Source organism: Ictalurus punctatus, chromosome 9, assembly GCF_001660625.3.
Source record: "Ictalurus punctatus breed USDA103 chromosome 9, Coco_2.0, whole genome shotgun sequence".
NCBI classification, from domain to species: Eukaryota; Metazoa; Chordata; class Actinopteri; order Siluriformes; family Ictaluridae; genus Ictalurus; species Ictalurus punctatus.
Window position 1 is genome coordinate 23391848 of NC_030424.2, and position 25532 is coordinate 23417379.

General features: G+C 37.9%; 2 protein-coding genes across 9 annotated transcripts in view; one reads left to right on the forward strand and one right to left on the reverse strand.

Moving 5' to 3' along the window:
• The window catches only part of kif6 (kinesin family member 6), a 103128-nt gene that overhangs the window by 4252 nt on the left and 73344 nt on the right, over nucleotides 1-25532 (reverse strand). The window contains exons 16-22 of one of the 2 annotated variants that reach the window (XM_017476612.3): nucleotides 24748-24798; nucleotides 21682-21763; nucleotides 21405-21540; nucleotides 20653-20723; nucleotides 17941-18018; nucleotides 14708-14823; nucleotides 6903-8154 (exon numbers count right to left, since the gene is read on the reverse strand). In XM_017476612.3, the coding sequence (XP_017332101.1) occupies nucleotides 8111-8154; nucleotides 14708-14823; nucleotides 17941-18018; nucleotides 20653-20723; nucleotides 21405-21540; nucleotides 21682-21763; nucleotides 24748-24798 (578 nt within the window). In that variant the 3' untranslated portion in view covers nucleotides 6903-8110. Of the gene's footprint in view, nucleotides 1-6902; nucleotides 8155-14707; nucleotides 14824-17940; nucleotides 18019-20652; nucleotides 20724-21404; nucleotides 21541-21681; nucleotides 21764-24747; nucleotides 24799-25532 lie in introns of those variants that run through there. The other variant, XM_017476613.3, reaches the window with a different exon arrangement.
• Nucleotides 554-14672, forward strand: LOC108270188 (uncharacterized). 7 transcript variants are annotated; one of them, XM_017476605.3, is made up of 19 exons: nucleotides 554-913; nucleotides 1165-1263; nucleotides 1348-1483; nucleotides 4486-4678; nucleotides 5611-5652; nucleotides 5746-5787; nucleotides 5988-6053; nucleotides 6854-6913; nucleotides 7186-7233; nucleotides 7512-7565; nucleotides 8049-8114; nucleotides 8222-8269; nucleotides 8405-8482; nucleotides 8645-8710; nucleotides 8895-8963; nucleotides 9666-11517; nucleotides 11691-11741; nucleotides 12096-12323; nucleotides 12722-14672. In XM_017476605.3, coding segments are annotated over exons 1-19 (3903 nt in total). In that variant the 5' UTR covers nucleotides 554-912; the 3' UTR covers nucleotides 13426-14672. The 7 variants fall into 7 exon arrangements, with proteins under 7 accessions (XP_017332094.1, XP_017332095.1, XP_017332093.1 ...); XM_017476606.3 differs by having other exon boundaries at nucleotides 6857-6913; nucleotides 12719-14672; XM_017476604.3 differs by having other exon boundaries at nucleotides 555-913; nucleotides 12719-14672.

The window sequence follows — 25532 nt, forward strand, 5'->3', positions numbered from 1 at the left end:
TACGCCCAGTGTTTCCAGGATGGGCTTTGGATCCACCATGACCTCGACCAGGGGGGAAAACGGTTACTGAATTGAAGGAATAGCAATATATTTCTTCCTCATGCACTGTCTGAGGTTTCTTTTCTTAGATGCCCCGCCCCTCTAACGATGTCATTAACTCCAAGTTATGATTTATTGGTTAAGAAGTGTTTATGAAAAGGTTTAGAGATAATGGTTTATAAAAATATGATAGTGATAAGGAAATACAACTCTTAACTTGTCCCATAATACCTGAATTCATCCTGTATAAAATAAATTATATGATATATGTCAAAATAGACTTTGAATCATGAGCAAGCACTATAAATAAATGTTCTAAAAAGGCACGATTGCAGATAAATGTATAAATGCTATTAGTAATTAATAATGTAAATAAGTCTATTACTTATAAGTCTATTACTTTCTGTTATTATTCTAGCCGGTTCTGACTTTTTGAAACCCGGAAGTGTCGGAGCGCGCAAGTGGGAGCTGGGTTTTATCTTACACACTCTGTACTTCACATCACCTACAGGCCGAGGAGAGAAGCGCACGCGCACATACACAGACACAGACTCACGCTCACCGCCCGGTGTGTGTGTGTGAGCGAGAGCTCTTTGTGCATTTACGAGAATAAATACTAATGTGTTTGGTTCTCTAAACACACAGCGAACGATGTGAACATATATATTTAAAAAATGCGCATTAAAAAGTCGCACTTCTCTCCGCAAGCTTTTCAGCAAAAACGGAAACACAGAGAGGACCAATGAGCGGCCTCGTTTTTAGTATGCGCCTACATAAGCGCCGCCGATTGGCTAATCCGTATCACGTTCCCGTGGCTCACTAAAACTCTCGGTTACTGCTTTAAAGAGGTCGGTGTTTGCGAATGTGCTCGCAAGTAAGTCTCACAGAAACGTTACAAAATTCTAGAAAACAAAGTTATCTTCTAGTAAACATGTTATTATATTTATATTTAATTTTCCATGGGGATTTGTTATGTTACAGGCTCTGCTAAACGGTTTTGCAGTGACTGTTTGTTTGATTAAAGGTCTTAGCTACTACAGAAGTTAAATTTCATGTCTTTTAAACAAACACTTGGTATCTAATATCTGATGTGACTAATATCATATTCTGGACTCTTCTTTTCAGTGGGCAAAGGGATAAATCCAGTTCTGGATGCTAAACAGCACGTGTGTGCAAGAAGAGACAAGAGCAATCTGGAAAGCAGATTTATAAATGTTATTAAAGGTAGATAGTGCCTTCGTAATGTTATCGAAGCTTTACTGAACAGAAGTAATTATTACTGCATCAAGCTAAATGTTGTCTTTGTAGGATATGGAGTGTTTGCCAGCTCGTGGATTGAGGAGGGAAGTTTTATAGTGGAGTACAGAGGAGTTCTGCGAGAGGCAGGCGAATGCAGCCCTGATGCTTATTCATACTACTTTATATATAACAACACACGCTATTGGTAGGTATACTGTGCAGGTAGTGCACCAGGCTGTGAATTAGCGAGTTGTAGGCTGCTTTATGTCAGGACTTCTCAACTCAAGTCCAGGTGTTCCAATGTTCTGAACAGTTTAAGTACTCTAAAATGCACCTGGTCCAGATTATTTGTAGAGGGTCTGAACACCTGGCAGGATAAAGTTGTAAGCAGAGTTGTCAAAGATAATTCAAAGCAAGTCCCCCCTGCCCCCTCTCCAAAAAAAGAGCCAAATACTAAACCTTAAAACACCATACACTGCATTTAAAGTCAAGTATTATGTCTCTCATTGCCATATGTATGGTAGCATTCATGAAAGCAAAGGATATTTTGACAAATATTTTCATTTGAAAAGCCATTGAAGTCATAGCATTATAGCATAGAAATATATTACTTTGAAAGTAAAATTTGCAAGAAAAGGTCTGTATTTATGGTTTTCTTTTAACCTCGTTGAAATTTATAGTATCTTTATTTTATTTGAAAACTCACATTTTCAAAATAATCCAAACTAAACCAGCATTAGCTGGACTGTTCATCATTCGGGGTTGAGCTCAGATTCTTCTCCATCAAAAAACTTTTAAAAACATACTTATAAATAAACTTTATTTATTTATTTATTTAGTTAAGCATGTGAGGGCTCATTGCTTTAAAAATGTGAAAATTGGACAAAAAGTGAATTTCTCATAAAACTTGCCTCAGGTGTCATTGCTGTTTGCAGTAGTGACGAGTCATTCATGAACGATTCTTTCATTTTGAACGAATCTTTAATATGATTTGGGAACAAGTTGTCTTCGAGAATGATTCGTTCATTTTGTGTGGACCACGCATGCGCTGTAACATCCCCATAGGTTCTGTACAGGAAACAGAAATGATTAGTTCACCTCTCGAGTCGTTCGTTTGTTCACGTCACAGCCCAACTGCATTCAGGCTGTGGAGCTGTGATGTGATGAACAAACGACTCAGACCCAAAGACTCGAGAGGTGAACTAATCATTTCTTTTTCCGGCAAACAGATGTGACAAAAGAAAGAACGACTCGGATCACGAGGTGAGGTGAATTAACAGACAGCATAGCCTGAAGACCAGCTAAGCAATTAATCATTTCTGTTTCTCATATCTCAGCCTTGGCTTCATTAGCCTATAGTTTATTTTTTATTCCAAATGTGATCGTTTGCGTAAGTACTAGATGTGTTGGGGAATTTAACATGTAACTTTTTAATTATATTCTGCTGAAACGACTTGGAATAAAAGATTCGTTCATTATGCTGAACGAGATTCAATAATCAGAGTCAGTAAAATGATCCGAACTTCCCATCACTAGTTTGTAGGACTACCAGACAGATTAAATATAAAATGTTTTGGTTATCTAATATGAGATTAGGCTAGTTTGGTGTCGTTAGCCAAGGGGAGGCACAGCTAAGCTATCAGTGTGTGGGTTTAGCTGCTACAGTGCCATGAAAGTACGTTAACTGTTCTTATGCTCTGCTCATTTCATATTCACGTAAACTGGAACTCATATAGACATTTACACACCTTGTTGTCCTGCTCAACATGAGAGGAGGTTAGTGTTTCAGTTTCAATGCCTTTACTGGTAAAAAAAAAAAAAATTAAAAAATTAAAAATTGGCGTATATCCATTTCTCTTACACTAAATGACTGTGTGAGCTAGCATTTGAGAATTGAGAGCTGTCAGTCAATAAGTATTTCCTGGAAACCTTGTTTGATTGGTCTCGCCTACAAAATGACAACACCACCGTCTTCTTTTACTGCCGTTCAGTTAAGTAGTGACGAACCGCTCCAAGTGGAGAATTATTCGGGCCAAAGAAAAAATCTTCAGGGCTACAACCTTGAATGCCCAGGCCAGGTTACGCTCATGGTTTCAGAGTTCCCAAATAAAGATTTGGGAATAATTCAGTTTTCAAATATATTTCAATGCTATGACTTCAGCCGTGTTTAAATGTCATTAAGAAAATATGACTTTCAGCATTAAAACTTTTCTCTTTTTTTTGCTTCCATAAACATTTAAAAGTAACTTCATACGGTAGTTTTTTTTTTTAATTGAATGTGCAGTTTCTTTAAATTAGATTAAACTCAATTAAGAAGGGAGTCCAACAGTTATGATTGCCAATTGTATTAAATCATATTTGCATTACTCAAAATACCTTCTCGTATAGATGTAGATTTAAATCCATAATGAGAAAGCTAGAGGTGACAGTGGTGAAGGAAATCTTTCTTAGACAACATTGACACCTAAATTCAAAAAGGGAACCCATCCTGTTGCTTTGGGGATTTCTTTTTTTTTTCTTTTCACTGGCAGGGTGTGTTTGTGAGGATTTGGGGTTGGGTTGGTACTTTTTCATTTGAGTGTGGGGTTCAATGTGTTTCAGTATAAACATAAATTATGTTTGACAGCTTTGTTTAGTCATACATTTTTCAGTATGGCACATTTTAGTTATAACTATTATAATCACCAAATAATTTACACTGAAACATAAAACATGCTGTATACACTCCAGTGAAGATGGTAGTCAAGTAAAAATATCTCGTTATCAGCAGCCTTGGCAGTATAGCTAGAGAACTAGATCACTACCTTGCAATGGTGGTGTTTTGCAAGTTAATATGAAAATGTACAGACATCAGTGTAGTTATTTCATTTCGCTTGCTGTAGATATTTCTACAGCTTAATGTGTACAATAGTCGCAGGCATATGGAATTTTGAACTGCACGTCTTTTGTAAACAGAGGCAGGTTTCAGAGGGGATGTGAACTGAGGGGTTAGATTTATGGTCAGACACTGTCAGCTCATCCTCAAGTTGTTTTTGAACTGGATCATGTGTGTTAAGAGTAATAAAACTAGACATTATGCAGAAAGAGTCAGGAAAACTTGCTTTACCTGATTGGGCCACACATGCCTGAAATTGTGAGTGAGTGTGTGTGTGAGTGCGCACGTGATTCTCACGTTTATCACGAGTGGATATTTTTTTATATTTACAGTATCGATGCTTCAGTGGATGACGGATCTCTCGGGCGGCTTGTTAATGATGATAGTAATCCCAACGCGAAGGTGAAGGTCATCTCTATCAGCCGCATCCCGCATTTGTGTTTATTTGCACTGCGGGACATTCAGTCAGGGGAGGAGATCACTTACGACTATGGGGGTTATGACCTGCCCTGGCGCAGAGGCACGGTGAGTGCAGATTAATCAGGTTTTGTTGTATATACAGTATTGGTATATATTGTGTATATACTGTATTGTTGATACAGGTGAGACTGTAGTGATGCAAGATAATACATGGGATAATTTATGCATGGCTGTATAAAGTGCAGAGGTTTACAATACATACTGTATACAGGATGGTATGGTTCACTACAAAGAAGCCACAGGACAGGGCCAGCATCAGAATTAACAGGGACACCTGGATAAATATGATTAGCCAACCACTGGAGAATGAACACCACAGGGAACAACATGGCCAAGGCCTACAACCTTGGCTTATTTTGTGCAGGGTTTATATTAGTGCTGTCATTCTAATACATTCACATTTCCATAGTCACAACTCATTTACGGGGAGTTGGTGGTGGAATATGTTTTATATGTTATTCTTAAAAAAGAAGAATGTATAAATCATTGATATGAGGAAGCTTTCTGTAAGGAGACTTATGGAAAGAGTCTCCAGTGTAAGTGTTTTGTAACAGTAAGTTTTCTGACATGGGGAAATCTTCAGGACAAGAAGAGTTTGCACCTTCCAGTTCCTTTTTTTTTTTTTTATTTATTTATTTATTTTTTTTTTTGCTAAAAAAAATGGATTGCATATGTAAAGTACTTGCAAAAGTTTTACGCACATGCAAAGAAATACTGTAGAGCAAAGATGCCTTCAAAATAATGAAATTAAATGTTCTACATTTTTAAAAAATACTGTAAAGAATTAGTTCATTCTTTATTAATGTTTTCTTCTCTTTCAAGTATGTAAGTTTCAAGTTCGTATTTCTAGGTAGAAATCAAAATGATCTATGACACATGTTCCAAAACCTTGTTTGCGATACTATTTGTCTCGCATGTAGATCTGTTTCTGAAAAAGTTGATTATATGTTTGATATACACATTTTATGTGTTTACAGTGGCTGTGTATGGAGAACCCTTCTCAGTTGAAACTGAAAGAGGTCTTTTTTTTTTTTTTTTTTTCTTCTCTTATCGTGTGAATTTGTCATTGAGAATATGATCATGCGTTGTGATAACCTGATTATTTTAAGCAGGAGCGTGAGGAGCCGCCATCAGAATCAGACACTACAGAACAAGTAAGTATCTGAAAGGTTTTGTTTGATTTCGTTGTGCAGAAAGCGAGCTTCTTACCACTCTAGCCTTGAGCAGTGGTAATAAACATGCCACAAAAGGTATTGTAGAGGAAGCAGTGGGGTTGCTAGACAATCTGTCTGCTGTACTTGGTGTAAAAGCTCTTCTGTTCTATGTGCTGAGAAAGCACTGTTGATTCTGTCAGACAATAGGTCAGCAAGAGCAGGACGCATGTACGGAGGGAACAACGCCGTCACAGACCATGAACGAGGTAAGGAAATTTTTACCTTCCCCAAAATATCCACACATCCCAAATGTAGACAGTTGTCTGACGTTTGCTTCCTTAGTTTTGGAGCTATGGCATTACATTGCTAGTAAAAAAGGAAACTAGAACCATAAAAACCTGAATACATTTACAACTCATTTACTACCCTATGCTTTTAATTAAAAAAATAAAATAAAAAAATAACAAAAGCTCATTATTTACAGATGTATATCTGACTTTGGATGCCAAACATGTAAGGATAATAATGTGTAAATTCAGATTTTTATATTTTACATGTTCGGGTCCATGAATCCATTCATCTGTGAGTCTGTCTGAGATCCCTGTTAGCAAGATATCTCAAGAATGAGTGGTTGAATTATAAATTTTTTGTATGATTTTAATATGGATTTATCATTGTAAACAGCAGATGAACTGCTCCAGGATCAAGGTTACAACCTGGTCAAGCATCTGAAATAATAGTTTTTCTTCAATAGCTTTAAACCATGTGGTTTAAAGGGAATTTCAGCCATACAAATATGTAACACGTGTAACTGACAAGCAGGTTACATTTCAATACTATGAAATTGCCCAAGAATTCTTACTTTTTGTATTTCTGTAATATTTAATTTAATCTATATTTGCTCATAATATATGTCTACAGAACTGAAAGGGGGGGGCATTTGTCATTGCTTCTACTGTAATCGTAATTCATCTCACAGGCAGCAGTGGGCACTAAAGTTATAAGACATCCCTTTAATATGTTCATAGTGTTACTGAGACATAGTCTAATTGTTAATGATTTATAGAAGGAGTGTGAAGAAGAAATGCCGATGCGAGCTGATAAAGCTACTCAGACAACAGAAGAAGTAAGATGGTTTATTTCTGGTAAATTGTGATCACATCTTTATACTAATTAATGGATGTAATGCATTACTGACAGTATTTACCTGTCACTCGTGTGCAGAATACATCTGTAGAAAAGATGATCTGGAACTATATTCCATATCAGTGTCTGACATCAGAACATCAGTTTTGATTTCCTGTTTTTACATTATTTCAGCTATGGCAGAAGCTATATACGAAAGTTTAGAAAATGGACTTATCTTGGTATTTCATTAAACCTGTCAATTTGCTGCAGAAAATCTGTGAAATTCAACTGCTCCAGTTAACTCCAGTAACTCAGCAGGTAGTTGTTAAGTCTCTTAATGATCAAACCTATTTATATTGCTGAATCAACAAGCTGTGTTGCAGTCTGTAGTGTTGCTGCCTCGTTGCTCCAGGGTCCCTGATTCAATTAACACAGATTTCCTTATAGATCACAGAATTCTACATATATTAAACCTCGCATTGAAATCTGTTCATTTCCAACTACATTCTTTTTTTTTTTTCTTTTTTCTTTTTTTAAATCATAGTAACAAAACAAAAAAAGTCTGAAGTTTGTATATACATACAATTTTGTTACAGATACCGTTTAAGGAGGACAAGAGGATCAGTGAAGACCCTGCTACCTCTCAACAAGTATAGCTTCTTGTTTAAACATTTATTTATCTTCACATTATCTGGTGCATCTCAGTTGGTTTATACGTAGACCAGTAGCATTAGAAATCAATGTATACCCTTGCCAATTTAACACCAGTTCACTGACCTGGTAAAAAAAAAAAAAAAGTATATGTACTGAAACTAAACAGTTACATTATAACAGTATTATAATTCCTACTTATTCCATGAAGTTGATGAACTGGTTGCACTTCGTTTTCTAAGAGGCTTTTATCTAGCTCTCTTAGCATCCTTGTGTATCCTCTATTTAGATTTCCTAGCGATCCCATTCTGCTTTTCGTTTTCTGTCAGCTGGAAGCACGTGAAAAAAGTTGGGAATGGGCTGAAAGTTGGGAAGATTCTCATCACACAGTGCTAATTTAAATGCATGGCTCTTCATTGAGAGCACTTTGAAGCGTCATGCTACTTTTCAAAATCATTCCTCTCTTGTTATTTCCATTGTAGCTCATGAGTGATGTACAGCTGACCTCTAGTAATGAAGAAGCAGCTGAATCTCAGCTAACAAATCAGGTGTGGTCTAAAGCTGTTCTTGTCCTTAATTTAGAAGAACCTGTTCAACAAAAAAAGAATAGATTATTTGTGATCACTTTATGAAAGAAGTCATGCTTGTGTTGCAGATGACCGATGAGGTGGGACAGATGGAGTGTAATGAAGAGGCAGAACAGGTTACTCTTCTCTTGAATCGTCTGTCTGCAGTGTCATGCCACAATCTCTAACATGAATTAAGTTACAAACTGAAAAAAAAAAAAATTAATTAAATAAAATAAATTTTTCCTGCACTTTCCAAACTATTAATGCAGATCTTGGAACAGCAACAGTGTAGAATGGAAGCTGAACCTTGTGTGGAAGAACCGTCTCGTCCAGTGTCGGCTGCACAGGTCGAGATCTGAATATAATAATATTTCAAAGTTTTTTTTATCTTTTATTATTATTTTTTAAATCCCTAAAACAGTTGTATAAGAAGTAACACTTAGTTACTACAATTAGTACATGGTTTTCCTTTACTCGCAGTAATGTCTTATTTTCTTATTCTCCTACAGAGCACGTATAAAGAAGAGCAGCCCACGTGTCAGGATGAACCATGTGAAATGCAGCTAGAAGAACAGGTATTAATTATTGATTCTCTATAAAGTACTGGACCTGAGTTTAAAGAAAAAAGTTTACCTATAGTGCTCTAAACTAAGTCTAAATTAAGAAATAATCTGCATGGGCAGTCTAGCCCAGAAACATAGAGTAGCCACAAGGTGGGGCACGTGAACAATGTAAGTCGGTAAGGTCTTTCCCATGCAGAAGCAGGCTGGTGAAGAGACACAGCAGCAGTGTAATACTGATTCCTCTCAGATTCAGAATGCTACACAGGTATGACTTGATGCCTAACAAGAACTGGCTTTTTTTTTTTTTTTTTTCTTGGTGTACTGTGTGACACTCACAGAACTGGTTATTAGATGTTTATACTCAACATTAGTACGACCTTAACCACACACTGTGAGCTCCTTTTGTGACTGTAATATGGAAGGAATAAAACACTTGGGGGGCATTCGGTTTTCAACACTGGGGTGGTGTGATGTGGTGCAACACAAGCTACTGTTACCCCTCCAAATTGATTATTTTAACCATTTATAGTTTGTATTGTCATGAAATGTGAATGAGAGGACGTTATCACCTCTGCTATAGGAGGTACAGTCATTCCCTCACCAGCTTCTCTTTTCCTCTTTCTTGAATTAATAAGACAAAAAAAACCCAGCTTGTTCCCAAGAAACGCCCCCTGTCCTGAGGACTTTTACAAAGTGCTGACACTGGAGACTTCTTCCAGAAACATTAAATGTTTGCCATAACCTAAGAATGTACTGTTACTATAGGAACAGTTACACATCATTTGAATTACTATTGTCAGAGCTGTGCTGATATACTCAACTAGTCAACACTTTCTGACCAATCAGATTCGAGAATTCAACAGTGCTATGATAAATATTGTTACTTTTTTTTTTTTTTTTTTTAAATATTATGATATTTGCTTGACATTACATAATTTACCAGCGTTCCTTTCATTTCTCTATTCAGTCATCCGAAGCTGATCAAGATTCATACCTTAGCAACGAGGACAGTAATGATGAAATGGTCTCATCAGATGAAGAATTCCTACCTGACTCTGACACGGACTCGGAAGATGATTCTGATGTAGAGAAGCCTAAAAAGAAGGCTAAAACTTCACTCGCCTCGAAGGAAATAGACCAAGAGGCAACGCCACTGATTAAGAATCATTTTGTCACTCAGGCTACAAAGCTTAACTTCTGTTTTGTTTGTGGAAAGGCTTGCACAAAAATAGCAAGGCATTTAAAATTACACAGAAAAGACAACATTGAGATCGCAACTGCTTTTAAGCTACGGAAGAAATCAAAACAGAGGTCACACATCCTTGAAGTACTAAGGAACAGAGGGAATTACCAGCATAACAAATTGGTTCTTATTAACGGCACCGGACTGATAAAATTGAGACGAAAGCCAAAAGATGATATAGACACACAGAAGTTTGAATACTGCATGTACTGTAAAGGGCTCTATATGCGTAAAGAACTTTGGAAGCATGCGAGACGCTGCACATCTAACCCTGAAAGAGACACGCAGAAGACTTCAAGATCTGTCTTGGGTTTGGCAGCTTTATCCGAATGCCCGCATTTAAAACACATTTCAGAAGACGTGAAGAAAATGCTTTGTGATTTGCATCAGGATGAAGTTGCACAGACCATCCGGAATGACGAGTACATCTTGAAACTGGCACAAGATTTCTTCGACAAGAAGGGCAATAGCAAAGAAAGACACGCATTTGTTAGACAAACCGTTAGATGCATTGGAAAGTTTTTGCTCCTTTTGCGCAACAGATTTGCGATAAGGAACCTAGCAGAGGCTATAAAACCCTCCAGCTTTTCACTGGTTACTGAAGCAGTCAAAGAAATTGCTGAATTTAATGAGGAAAAAAAATGCTTCACAATACCAAGCCTTGCACGCAGAATTGGATTGGCTTTGAGGAAATACTGCGTCTTGAGTGCACAGAAAGCATTTGTAATTGGAGACAAAATACTAATCCAGGCAACGAGCACATTTATGGAGCTTTTTAATAAAGCACAATCTCAGTTCGCTTTAGGCGAACAAAGACACTTGGGCGTACAGTCCAAGTCTTTTTTACTGCCATTTGTCGATGATGTGAGAATATTTCACTGCTATCTGGAAAAGGCTGCACAGTGTGCAACGAAGGAACTGAGGGAAACCCCATCTGCTCAGAGTTATGCTGACCTTTGTAAAGTGACCCTGGCACAAATCCTGATGTTTAATCGCAGACATGGAGAAGTCTCGCAGATGACCATCAAAAGCTTCCAGGAGAGGGATCTTTTGCAGGCTCCTGAAAGCTCTGAGGCACTAACAGAATTGGAAAAGGTGTTTTGTGAAGACTACTGCAAAATCTTGGTTAGACAGAAAATGGGCGCATTCGTACCGATCATTTTAACTCCAGACATGGTCAACGCGCTTATGCTCCTGACTGAAAAGAGAGACCAATGCAGTGTCTTCAAAAGCAACATCTATGTGTTTGGTCAACCCAGAAGTAACAGGTGCTACAGAGGAGAAAATGCCCTGCAGATCTGCGCCAATGAGTGTGGCGCGATGGATCCAGATAGGCTGACATCCACCAAGTTCAGCAGACACATTTCTACACTCTGCCAAGTCCTCACCTTGAAGAACCATGAGCTAAAGAAGCTGGCCAAGTTCATCGGCCATGATATAAGCCTGCGTAAAGAATACTACAGGCAAACTGAGGCCATGCCTCGCTTGGCCAAAATCTGCAAACTTATTTTGGCCATCGAGAAGGGAAGTGCAGCTGAGGTGCTTGGACAGTCTCTAGATGACATTGCATTACCAGGTATGTACCTGTTCTTATTAATTAATGTTAGCCTGTAATAATGCAAATTAATCTAGATAAATATTTCTTTTATTGGTTTGTTTTGATTGATAGGTTTTTATTTTTATTTATATATTTGTATTTGCCACTTCACCAAACAACTGCAAATAAGGGCAATTGAAATACCTTTTCAGTTGTGATCAGCGAGAGTGACAGTGAAGATGAATATTTCGAGGAAGACGATGGTAGGTTTGTTTTTTTTTCTGTACTGGTAGAGACAGTTGTAAAGACAGTGGAAAACATGACTGCAGATGGGGAATATGCTTTTTGTTATCCATGAGCAATATGTTTTGTTTCATGTGCCGCCATATTAAAAAAACAACTGAAAACAGACAAAAAAAAAAGTAATTGAGGTTGAGGCTAAGACTTTGACATCTACGCTCATGCTTTAGTTATGAATGTTTACAGTCATGTCTTGTGTAATTTAACGGAATAATGGACCATCCATTTTTAACCCATTCCAGTATGCGTTATATTTGACTATGTTCCCAAATCATTTCATTCACATCAGCCACTATGTTTTGCTTCCTGTTAAAAAGCATTTCTCCAAGATCAGGAGGCAAGACGTGAACTTGCATTACAACTGTTATCTAAGAAAATGAAGACCATCCCTAAAACCCCTAAGAAAATTTGTAATGTACCTGCTCCAAAACACAAAAAACAGGAAAATGAATCTACATCTAAAGAACAGTCAAATGCATCTACAGATAAGGAACAGGAAAATGAATCTACAGATAAGGAACAGGATACAACTGAAGAGCCTAAAGGTACGTCTATAGAAGGTGCTGCACTGTTGTAACCCCGATCGTTATAAAACTCAGTTTTGATTCCTGAATGTTTTTTTTTTTTAATTTATGAAAACATAAAGGCAATATAAAAGAAGGATGCATGACAACCCAAGCCAAATAAGTATATAAAATAGCATAATAGTACTAAACAATATGGGTAAGAAAACAGCAAGACAGGACAAAATTCAACAGAGGGTTGCACACTAATATCTATTGTGTCTACCATAGGAGACTTCCACAAATGTGTCAATTACTTCTAAGCCGTCTGTTATCTAGTGATTTTGTAAATATTTTGACTGTTTATACAGATCTTTATCAATCTTTGGGTCACGTTGAATGTTACATAAAGAGCTTTTGTTTTAACTTCTTTTAAGCAGGAAAACCTGCTCAGCAGCAGGCTGAGCAGCAACTCAATGTACTCATGAAAAAAGTACTGTGGACAAGAGAAGAGAAGATTGCAATCATGAAGCATTTCAAAAAACACATTTACTATGGAAGACTGGCTACGATAAAGGAATGTCGACGCTGCCAAATGATGGAGCAACCTGTACTGAATGGTAGAACTATACAGAAAATCAGAGACTTTGTTAGAAATGCTGGGATTTCTTTCATGAGGAAGATGACAGCTAAACATTATGTGAAGAAGAACATTGCCTTACCTCCCCAACCAGCAAATCCAAACAGCACAGGTGTTCAATCCCCTCAATCAGCAAATACTTCAACATTTAGTGTACTATCATCTCAAACAGCACACCCTACCAGCTCTAGTGTCATACCGTCTCCAAAAACTAACTTCAAACCTGTTATAGATTTATCTCAAACAGCAAATGGTACTACTACAACACTACCCCCTCAAGCACCAATCTTTACAACCTCTAATGTAGTACATCCTCAAACCACCAAACTCATGTACATTAAAGTACAAGCCCAGCATTCAGCAAACCACACCATTCCTAGCTTAACACTTCCATCTCAAGCAGCAAATCCAAGCATAATACCTGCAGGTATAATACTGCCTCAAACAGTAAACCCAAGCATCTCCAGAGCTGATATACTAACGATACCTCAAGTAGCAGACTAGGCCAACTCCAGCATCGTAATACCACAAGTACCAAAACACACAGATTCTAGTGTACTACCTTCTCAGGCAGCGCCCCTAATATGTGCAGGTGTACTAGTCCCTCAAGAAGCAAACCCAGCAAGTTCTACTACAGCACCTCCTCAAGTAGCAATTCTAAAATGTACAAGTGTACCATCCCCCCAAGGTGCAGATACAGATCAATCAACACCTCCAGCACAAGCAGCAAATCTGTCTAACTCTAGCACTTGAACTTCTCAAACAGCAACTCTATCATACCACCCCTAAAAACGCTTTTATCTAATTCTAATGTACGACAACATTAAGCAGCAAACTCAAGAAGCTAAAGTGGCTAACTTCATTAACAGCATGCAAAGCCACCAATACCCACATGTTCAAGGATACTTTTCCAGACAGCTCATATCTGCAAGAACATTACATTAACCAATAAATCCAAACTTTGATAGCTAAAAAAACAAGACCACCCCCTCAAATAGCACACGCACAACTGTGCAAATGATTTATCCCTTCAATCCAGCAAATTCAACCACTTCTAATGAACTAACTCGGTGAGCAACTTGTCCAATCAGCTATAATGTATTCCTTCCTCACACACAAAAAAAATTTAAATATGAATGTATGCTATGTACTCAAGGGACTTGTATAGAATACTAACCAGGAGCAGGAAAAGTTATCCAACTCTAGCTGTTTACCTTCTCCAACAACAACTTTAAGCACTTCAGTCAAACTACCTCAAACAGCATATCTAACCAATTCTATTGTAGTACCAGCCAAACCCAAGTATTTCAGGTTCAACAGCTAGACATCTAAACCAGCTATCAACAGCTAAAACATACCATCAACATTTCAAACACCACTCAGCCACTCCCAGAGAACACAGGTTCTAGGCTTGGGCAGCAAGCCTACCATGTGCAAGTGTACCATCCACTCAAGGGGCAGGTCTAATTAAGTCCAGCATACTAACCCCACAAGCATCAAAAATAACCAACTATATAGTTTTACCTTCTCAAACAGCAACTCGCCACTTCAATCACACCACTTCCCTCAACAAACTCAGCTAGATCAAGTGTATTAAAACCTTTACTTTGAGCATTGTATTAGTAATTCTATATAGTGCTTATTGTTTATCAAAACTGATTTGATGGAAGATGTTTTTCCCTTTATGTATCATGTGGCAATTCATGGGGCTGTTACAAAACTGTATAATAAAACTTGCTGTAAATATCAAAGTCTTTCAAGTTTGGTCAGTGTGTGAATGAGATACCTGTTCTGGTGAGCAGATTTTGTCTGGCTTTGATGAAGGCCAATATATCTGCGTCAGTCTGTTGGTCTCCAGTCAGTGGGATAGATGTTGAGGCAAGGCCAGCAGAGGACAAGGATCTGAAAAGCATACACATGAACAAATATAAAATATTTTTTTACATGAGTGCATATTATAAGTAAACTCCTGGAAATTGTTTGCTTTTTTGACCTATTTGAATAAGCAAACATTTGATCATATTTGAAACATTTTAATAAAGTTGATATACTTGAACAGAACCACAAGGAAAATTGCTTTTTCAATCATTTATTCAACAGAACTATCAATAAATGTGATATTCTTCTGTGGAAAAGTAAGTACACCCTTGGCCTCAGAAGTTAGAATTACCCTCTTTATCAAAAAATAACTTATTGTGGGCATTTTGCATAATTGTCCACCAGTCTCTGACGTCGGCTTGCTGGAATTTGGAATTTGACCGCTCTTTCATGCAATATTCTTTCAGTTACAAGATGTTTGAGGGTTTTCTTGCATGTCCTGCCCGTTTCCAATCCCCCCACAACATTTCAATGGGATTTAAATTTTGGCTTTGACTATGCCATTCCATAACCCTCCATTTCTTCTTTTTGAGCCATTCCTTGGTAGATTTGCTAGTGTGTTTAGGATCATTATCCTGTTGAAAGGTCTTTTGGTTCAAAATCAACTTTCAGACAGATGGCCTCACATTATCTCCAAGTACTCTTTGATATGATGCAGAATTCATAATTGAATCAATGAATGTGAGCTGTTCAGTCCCTGAGACAGTGAAGCAACCCCAAACTATAATATTTCCACCACCGTGCTTCACAGTTGGTATGAGGTGATTCTCCTGAAAAGCTGTCTTTGATCAGCGCCAAACATGTCTGTTGATACTGTGGCCAAACAACTCTATCTTTCATTCTTCTGTCCAGAGCTCTTTATTCTAAAAGGCCTTGTCTTTGCCTATATGTTCACTGGCAAACTGTAGTCTTGCTTTAATGTTCTTTTTAGACAACAAAGGCTCTTTCCTGGCACTCCTCCCATGCAGGTCAAATTTGTGCAATCTCTTTCTGATTGTAGAAGCATGCACTTTGACACCAACAGTTGCAGGACTTACTAGCATATCCTGTCATGAAATTTTGGGATTCCTGGAGACTTCTTTTTGCATCAGACGGTCTGCTCTTGGGCCGAATTTGATGGGACGGTCAGTCCTGGACAAATTGGCAGTCATTTGAAATCTGTCCCACTTGTAGATGATCCCCCCACACCTCAATAGCTAAGGGAACACCAGACACTAGATATGAGAGGGGTATAAATAAGACAGGTTCCACCTGCACTCCCTAAGCAGGTTCTGATCACTGGCACCCAATCTTGAACACCTGATTCTAATTTTATGGATTTGAAGTTGTGATAAATGTAGGGGTATATGCACTTTTTCCATGTGACTGATCTGTTTTTGTTTCATTTAAATTGTGAAAATTACTACAAAATGTCAATTTCATGTGTCATTGGATAGTGCATCAACTTTATTAATAGGCACTGTTTCAAAGAGGATTAAATGTTTGCTTGTCCAAATATGTAAAGAAAAAAAAAAGAAAATTCCATGGTCTGTACATATTTTTTCACATGATTATATGCCTTACTGTAAATAATAACAAACATGGTCATCATACAGAGATGCACAACCACTTGATTTCGCCAATCCCTTCACCTCCTTAGAAAATCTGTAGGTTGTGCATGTATGGAAGAAATACTATTATGTTCAGTGCCCTCTGAGAATATTGGAACAGCAAGGCCAATTTATTTGTTTGTGTTTTACACCAAAGACATTTGGGTTTGAGATCAAAAGATGGATATGAGACGAGTTTAGGATTTCCGCTTTTATTTCCTGGTATTTACATCTAGCTGTGTTAAACAACATAAAATAGAACCTTTTGTATCAGATCACCTAATTATTAGATGAGGAAAAGTATAGGAACAGATAAGTCTTAAATTAAAGTAAATAACTCTTAATATTGGGTTGTATATCCCTTGTTTGCAATAACTGCATCAAGCCTGCAACTCACTGACATCACCAAATTGTTGGTTTCTTCTTTTGCGTTGCTTTTCCAGGCTTTTACTGTAGCCTCTTTCAGTTGTTTCTTTGTTTTTGGTTCTCCCTTCAGTCTCCTCTTCAGGAGAATTCACTAAAATCCTGCTCAATTGGTGGTTTGATGGTAATCAGTGGTTTCTTTCTTTTTCAGAACATTCCAAATTGTTGTATTGGCTATGCCCAATGTTTGTGCGACGCCTCTGATTGATTTTCCCTCTTTTCGAGGCTTCTAAACGGCTTACTTTTCTCCCATAGACAGCTCTCTGATCTTCATGTTGGCTTTTCCTTTTTAACAACAAATTTAGTCTTCACAGGTAAAACTGAAGGCTTTACCCAAGAGTAGATTTTTATAGCTATTTATTGTTTTAGCAATCAATCTAACTGGGCACCAAAGAAACACCTGTCAGTCACATGTGCTAATATTTTAGCTCGCCTACAAATTGGGTAGTCTGATACAAAATATGCTATATTTTATGTCTTTTAACACACCTACATATTAAATGGAAGGAAATAAAAGCTGAAATTCTAAAAACTCTCCTCATATTCATCTTTTGATTTCAAACCCAAATGTCTTCAGTCTACAGCACAAACAATGAACTGGTCTTGCCATTCTAATAGTTTCAGAGAGGACTGTATTTTGGCCCGCTCTGTCACCTTTGGGTGAACTCATTCAGAATATTTTTTTTTCCTTGAACCGGAATTGCACTGAAAATGCCTTAAAAGTTTTTTTTTGTTTGTTTTTGTTTTTTTTAAAAACATTCCTAAAACTGGCATAGAGATTAGAGTTGCATTACTAATTTTATCTGTTCACAACCTTCTAAGTGTTCTAAGAGGCTTCTAACAGTTACCACAGAGAGCATTCAGAGGGCATTACTGGTGATTTTGTTTGATCAGGTATTACTTTTCCCCCTAGAATTAAAGCCATTTGTATGGCTTGGACATATTCATTGTTACCAAAGCAATATTCCACATTCTTCACTGCGATCTTGGCAGCAAAATAATCTCTTGCTGCTCAGGAAAAGACTAACAGTAGTAAAAAAAAATTATGTGTCCTTTTGTCATGGAATGGTATTTGGAAAAGTTCTAAAATGCCCATACCTGGCTTGTGTGCTATCTCATGTTTGTTTACCTGAGTTCTCTTGTTGGTGGAGTAGGCTGGTGTCTTTGTGCTCTTTCTTGGTTATCGAACTGGTGATCATGCAGTGAACTGGAATTTTGAAACAAGTGTACAATAAGCATTATCAGAACGTTTTTCCGTACCAGAATTTATACAGCCTGTTTTAAATGCAAATAGCAAACTCATCAAAACATTAACAGTTTAATACAGATCAAAGGAGAACATAATCTCTTTCTATATGAGCTTACTGACGCAAAGTGGTAGGTAGATACAGTCATTTCTATAAATATTTGGACATTAGCTGCATTTACATGGACAACAATAATCCACTCTTAATCCGATTAAGACCATGCTCTAATTAAGAAACTACCATGTAAACAGCCATTTTTACTTACCTTAGTCTAATTAAGGTCATAATCGAAGTAAGCAATAATCGAATTAAGACAGGTGGAGTACTCCTGTTTTAGTTGCATTATGGACGTGTATTACAGACATGTAAACACCTTAATCACATTATGAACGTCGTGTGAGGGTTTTCACTGCATTTTGTGACAGGACATGATCACACGGCAGTTTTACAGCGAACAAGAGAGTTCGGCTATACTACTATAGGCCTGTAGTGGGGAAAAATACATGTATCTCGGCTACTATATAGATGGAAATTACACGATTTGGGACGCAACCCACGGCTTCAAGCAGTTGTCTATTAGCACGTATAGCGTGACAAATAATTAACTGCACTTAAAGCGTTCGTAAAAAAAATTAATAAAAACACCCAAAACTGTATACGGTCCCATAACGAAGACGAACTGTATGTTGATACGTAAAATTCTGGAGGGACGTCGGACGGCGTGGTGCGGTGACGTAATGATGCAGGCTGTTAATCTAATTATGCTCTAAAACATGTAAAACGGGAACATGACAGGAGTATTCTAAAAGCGACTCATGTAAACACCTTAATCACATTATTATCTTACTCACATTAAGGTCAATAATTAGATTACTGCTGTCCATGTAAACGTAGTCATTGACAATGTTGCTATTTTAGCTGTCTTACCACCGTATATTAGAGTCTAAATTAAATACTGAAAGTACAGACTTTCAACTTTAAGTTGAAGGTATTTACATCCAAAATCAGTTCAACGGTGTATGTGGTCCCACCCTTTCACATGATTAAAAGTAATTGGACAACTGGCTGCTCAGCTGTTCCACAGCCAGATGCATGTTCTTCCCTCACTATTTCACTTACATGTAAGCAAACAAAAGTTCTAGTGTTGAGTTCAAATGTTGAATTCACATGGGGGGATGTGTTGCTTTTAACTCTCAATATGAAGTCCAATGAGCTGTCAATGCCAATGACGCAAGCCATCTTTAGGCTGCAAAATCAAAACAAACCCATCAAAGATAGCAATAACATTAGGTGTGGAGGAATTGTCTATTTGGTACATTCACTTTTGGTGAGCTCAGGAACACCAAAAGGCCTAGAAGATTGTGGGAAACAACTGTGCTAGATGACGGAAGAAGGAACTGCTCATGATGTGAAGCACACCACCTCATCTTATGGCATGGGCATGTCTGTCTGCCAGTGGAACTATTCTCTTGTATTTATTGATAATGTGACTGCTGACAAAAGCAGCTGGATGAATTCTGAAGTGTGTAGGGTTATATCTGCTCAGATTCAGCCAAATGCTTCAAAACTCACTGGATGGTGTTTCACACTGCAGATGGACAATGATCTGAAGCATACTTTGAAAGCCTCTTCAAAAAGAAAAGAAGTGGAATGAGCTTCACTTGCTGAAGGCAAAACTGAAGCCAAAATGCCCCAAGAACAAGATCGAATAGGAACTGATGACAGCTGTAGTAAAGGCCAGGCAGCACATCACCAGGGAAGAAACTCAGTGTCTCGTGATGTCTATGGGTTCCAGACTTTGGGCAGTCATTGACTGCAAAGGATTTGCAACCAAGTATTAAAAATGACAATTTAATTCTAGTGTTCTAGAATTGTAATTCTCACAATTTAATTCATGATTATGTAATTAGTTTTGGTCCCTTAGCTCAAAAGTAAGGTATAATGGAGAACCCTAGGCCTAAGGGAAGGGGGGCACATATAAAAATGGTGCAACTAAAGCAGGACAATCATATTAATAATTTGATGGCTGAATAATTATGGAACCGACATTGAGCATGAGGAAATAAAGGAAAAATAACAACATAATTTGGCAATCTTTAAATACAAAGTTTATTTTAAACAAAGAAAAGAAATATTCAATATTCAATATACTGCACTATTTCTATGTCACCATTTAAATGTCACTAATTAAAGGCAATTTTGTGATATTGACATTGTGATGTGTTAAATCCTTTGTACACAAAAGGTCAGATTTTCCTTGAGTCAATCCATTCCACTGAAGCACGTATTCAGACGACACTTCCATGGATTTGATCTAACATGGATCATCAGGCTTTACACAACTTATAGAGTGTCCATGCCAGCTCGAGTGCAGGCTGTCATTAAAGCAAAAGTTGGATGTACCAACAAAATTCATGTACTTGTTTCTAAGAATCTACTAGTTTCACACTAGTAATTGCTGATAAGTGGTTTCAGGCTTTTAAATAGAATCAAATATTCCAAGCAGATGAATTTGTCAATACTTGATAAAAACACTCTTTTTTTTCCCATTCATTCTTCCTATACTGATAACCATAATTGCATCTATGTCTCACCTGGATGAAGGAGTGCAGTGAGAGTTGTCCTGGCTCCGCCCTGCTCTTGTGCTCTCTGAGGATTGATTCTGCTGCAAAATCACACACAGTTACCATAAATGCATTTGCCTAAATTGTTCAAGCTAAACATCTGAGTACCTGCAGCACCTGATGACAGATAGGAACATGAGAATCAGAGAGAACATTAAAACCAGCCTAGCTTCAGAAATGAGTCATTTTCAGCCGGTCTGCTATTGCTTCAACGCAGTCCTTGGAAACATGTCAGCATTTTTGGAAAAATAAAACAATAATGTGTTTTGGTATTAAAGTTGTAGTTTCCTGTTCCTAAGAAAAAAGCATTCTCTAAATTATACACTACACCAACGCTAATGTTTCCAGTGAATATTAAAAGCTTGTTTGTTCACTACAGCCAGAGCTAAATACAGCTTACTCAACCTCGATGTTAATGAGAAAACACAAACCAGAACATCCTAAGTTAGTGTGAAAGACAAGTCATTTCCTCTGGAAAGATTCAAGGACCAAGCACTGCTGCACAGCTGCTCATGTGTCCGGATGGACCATTCATATTTCCTATTGACAAGATCAAAACAGCGTCGCCAGCTCAGTCTGCTGGTCAGATGTTTAGCTGCATGACATTAAAAATGTGGAACTGAGAAATGTCTGTGCAGAATCAACCATATGGAGACTGTAGCATTTATGGGTTTGAGTGACCGATGCAATGTTCCTTAATTAAACGCAACTGAACAGAGTACCTGTAGCCTTGCTGCCTCCTGAGTCCACCAGTCCTCGAAGTCCTTCTGCAGTTTGACCTTTGACCTCTGAAGCAGGTGCTGTAGATGTTCAATCTCTGTCTTCAAGCCTTTTAAACGTTCAAAAGTGCTCTTATATCTATCATTAAAAAAAGAATGTTAATGGTATATACACTGATTCCACATAGACACATTTCAGAAAATCGTTGTGTTAACAGAGAAGGGCTTTTGAAGTTTGCTTGGATCATGTGTAAAAAGGATTTGAAGAATAAATGTATACCTTTTCTTCTCCTCTTCAATCTGGTTCCGGAGTCTCTCCTCTACAGGATCCGATTCTGGATTTGGCTGATTCCCCATTACACCTGAAACAATTTTATTCCTTTTCAATAACACTAATAGTAGTGCAGAAGTCCCAACACTGATAACATGAAAATTATAGCAGACAGAGAGTAAAAACAGAACTAGCATTTATCGGTGGACGAGACGGCTAAGCTTTTTTTTTTGTTTGTCTGTTTTTTGCAGATGTTTGCCAAGCAACACTAAGAAAACAGTGAGGCAAAAGTCTGGTATGAGTGCTGCTTAATAACAAGCAGCGCCTTCATTTATTACTGACCAAAGAGACCGTAGTCCCGCCCACGTGGTTTCTATTGGCTCACAAGACAGAAGTTTGTGAATCCACAGGTCAAATACCACTTTTCCACCGCAGGAACTTTCCTCAGGAACTAGGGACTTTTGGCGGTACTCTGTGTTTCCACCGCAAGGACCAGGGTCTAAATTAAATTCCGGGTAAAATATTTAGGCCTCACAAAGTCTCTACTCGGGAGGTGGTCAAAAAAAAACAGAAACTTTGTGAGGTGGGACTTGGGTGTTGAACATGCTGATTGGTTGAGTATATAGAGCTTTTTTTTTTCAACCACCATTTTTAACCGTCTGTTGCGATGTGCACAGTAACTGTTTTTTATTGCGATTCGAATCAACACAATAGAGTTTCTTAAAAAATGCGACCGATGGACCGACTATGAGGTTCAGGCCTTAATAAGTATTTATGCTGAGGATGAAATACAGCGGGAACTGGAAACGCCGACCGGCAATGAATAAGTATGCTTACATACATCAAGTGGGTTAAGCGAGCTGGGTGTTGTTCACACAGGAAAACAGTGCAGTGCTCGTGCACGCGCGTTCGTCTCGATCATCTCAACAATAGCTGATAAAATCCATTTGCTTACTTTAAGTCTAGTGTTACGAGCATTCTGAATTCGCTTTACTACCACTGCTCGTCTCTTTTCCAGCATTTTCTCAATGACCTCTTTAGCAAAGCAATACATCACAATCAACAGCAGCACAGCTTGAATCTCCTCCATCCTCGTTTTTGTTGCCGTGTCTTTAACAGATTTCAGAAAATAGACTGTCCATTTTTAAAACACAAACCTTTATCCAAAAAAAATAAAATTCATTAAATGACCGGGAATCAAACCCAGGCCATGGTGGTGAGAGCACCAAAACCTAACCACTAGACCACCAGTGTACTTGCAGCAAACTCTTTTGTTACTGTTCAAAGTTTTGTGTTCCAATCAGAGCCTGCTACATGTTTTTATGGGCTGAGCAAACAGTTTACATTATTACACCATTAAAATCAGCTTACTTTGTTCAATAATCAGTTTGATTGTAGGATAGTTTGAGGCTTCATATCCTCGCCAAGGGTTTTATCGCATGCAGTCACCGGACTAATTTGCCTAATCTTCACGGTACTTTAGACCGCGATGGAAACGCAGACAACAAAGGTCTGGAGGAACCAAATGTTCCCTTGAAAAAAAGTTCCTGGGACTAATTGTACTGGGTAATTTCGGTGGAAAGGCGGCTAAAGTTTATCTCTATAAAGTCTGTGCAAAGACAAACTAACAACTACCAGAATTAAATGCACGTCTTTCACATCACATGTCATTTCCCATTCAGTAAATCAGTCAAATTTGATTTGCATTTGGTCTGACTGCTGCTTGTTCAAATCACCATTTGTAAATGCAACAGCTAAACCATAAACGTCTAGTAGTGCCTTAACAGGAGTACGTTCTCAGCATCACCTCATGTTTTGTTTTGTGCAAAGAATGACATAATGTCTTCACAAATATCCTACAGTTGTGCTTGAAAATTTGAGCATTTTCCATATTTCTGCATAAATATGACCTAGAACCCAATTAAACAAATAATTATGCAAAAAATATTGTACTTGTTCATTTATTTATTGAGGAAAATGATCCAATATTACATATCTGTGAGTGGCAAAAGTATGTGAATCTTTATGATTAGGAGTTTAATTTGAAGGTGAAATTAGAGTCAGGTGTTTTCAATCCATGGGACAACAATGGTGTATGACAAGGTGTAAGTGAGCACCCTGAATTATTTAAAGAACAGGGATCTATCAAAGTCTGATTTTCACAACACGTTTGTGGAAGTGTATCATGGCATAAACAATGAAGATTTCAGAGGACCTCAGGAAAATGCTCATCAGGCTGGAAAAGGTTACAAAACCATCTGTAAAAAGTTTGGACTCCACCAATCCACAGTCAGAGAAATTGTGTACAACTGGAGGAAATTCAAGACCGTTTATACCCTCCCCATGGTCATATTCATTCAGAAATATAGAAAAGGGTTCACAAACTTTCAAGCACCACTGCATGTCCTATTGGACCTGAATCATGTTTTTGTTTTGAGCAACCAACTCTCCTTTCATAGATCTGTTCTCCACTTCCTGCTCTACTCAGCAGGACATTTCCCTCTATGTGTGTTTTTTCAGAGCGCTCTGAGCCAAGACACGAAATCAGCTCATACGTTGCCACTAACAAACTCCACATTTAACGCTGAACGGCTGAGGCCACACACACTACTCTAGAATTCAGGACATTCGAGGTACAACAGGACCAAAACATTGTAGTCTTTCATAAACACTGCACTTATGTCGCTGTGGACAGGGCACTCATCTCAGAGTCGCACGCCCATTTCACCATGATTTTCAGAAGCTCGTGAATATAGAACGGCTATATTCAGGGCTTCTGGGTGTGTTTCGAGTACATGCTGCCGCATAATAAAAAGCATGCTTGTCTGAAGTTCCTCTTTGATGCAGTTAAAAGACAGCCCACTGACAGTGTAGGCTAGATCTGTAAACTTGTAGAAGCATGTTTAGCATGTTTATCAAAAGGAAGATGACATTACAGTAAAGGCCAGGCCAGGCCACCACAATGTTTAAAAAAAAACAGAGGAAACCCCTACTGGCTTTTAATTCAGATTCCAATCCCTTTCATGACTGAAGTGTTGAGATAACGTACAGCCATTAGAGAGAACAATCACCTACCCTGTGCTGCCATCTGCATCCTTCTACTCTCCAACTGCTTCTTCAGCTCATCTGACAGATAGCAGACAGACAAAGAAAGAATAACAGACACAACATTAACAACATTATTTAACCAGCGCAGAGTAGCTTTATGCTGTAGCACGTTACAATGTAGAGGCAGACAACTGGAGCCTGGCGAGGATTTGCAATAAAACAGTGACATTTTACTAGTATAGCTGAAGACACTAAAAGGCTTTGTGTGTTTCACATAAACACAGACGCAACACTGGGCCCCAGACAGATCTGTTATGCCTGCCACACTGCAAAGACCTAACAGTTTATAGTAGCCATAGAAAAACATACATATCTGGTGCATGATTGTGTGAAAGCATTTACAATGGAAAAAGTCAGACATAACTTAGGATGCTCTTAGTGTTAAAAAGCCAGATTAAACACTGACATCACTAATAAAACACGTGGTTGAGAGTTGGGGGGGTCAGGTCGCTGAGATCCACAGAAATGCCTTCAGTTACCTATATGACCAGAAAGGTATTTCAATTGCACAGGTAATGTGATGATCATTCATTTTTGTAGGCTTTTTGGTAAATATTTTGAGCTTTGGATTATCTTTACAGTATACTATTACTGTATTTATGCTATAATATATTTAGGACAGACCACATAATTTTGACATTATTTATTTATCTTTTTTTCTGCCTCCCGACCAAACATATTGCAAGTTAGAAGCAGTGAGCAAATATAAATTGATACTGAATTGAAAAGATTCCATTGCCAATATTACAAAG

Coding starts and splice junctions, on each gene's coding strand:
- LOC108270188 (XM_017476604.3), top strand. Junction 7,234..7,511: donor TAACTCCAGTAACTCAGCAG/GTAGTTGTTAAG, acceptor ATTTTGTTACAG/ATACCGTTTAAGGAGGACAA. Junction 8,483..8,644: donor GTCCAGTGTCGGCTGCACAG/GTCGAGATCTGA, acceptor ATTCTCCTACAG/AGCACGTATAAAGAAGAGCA.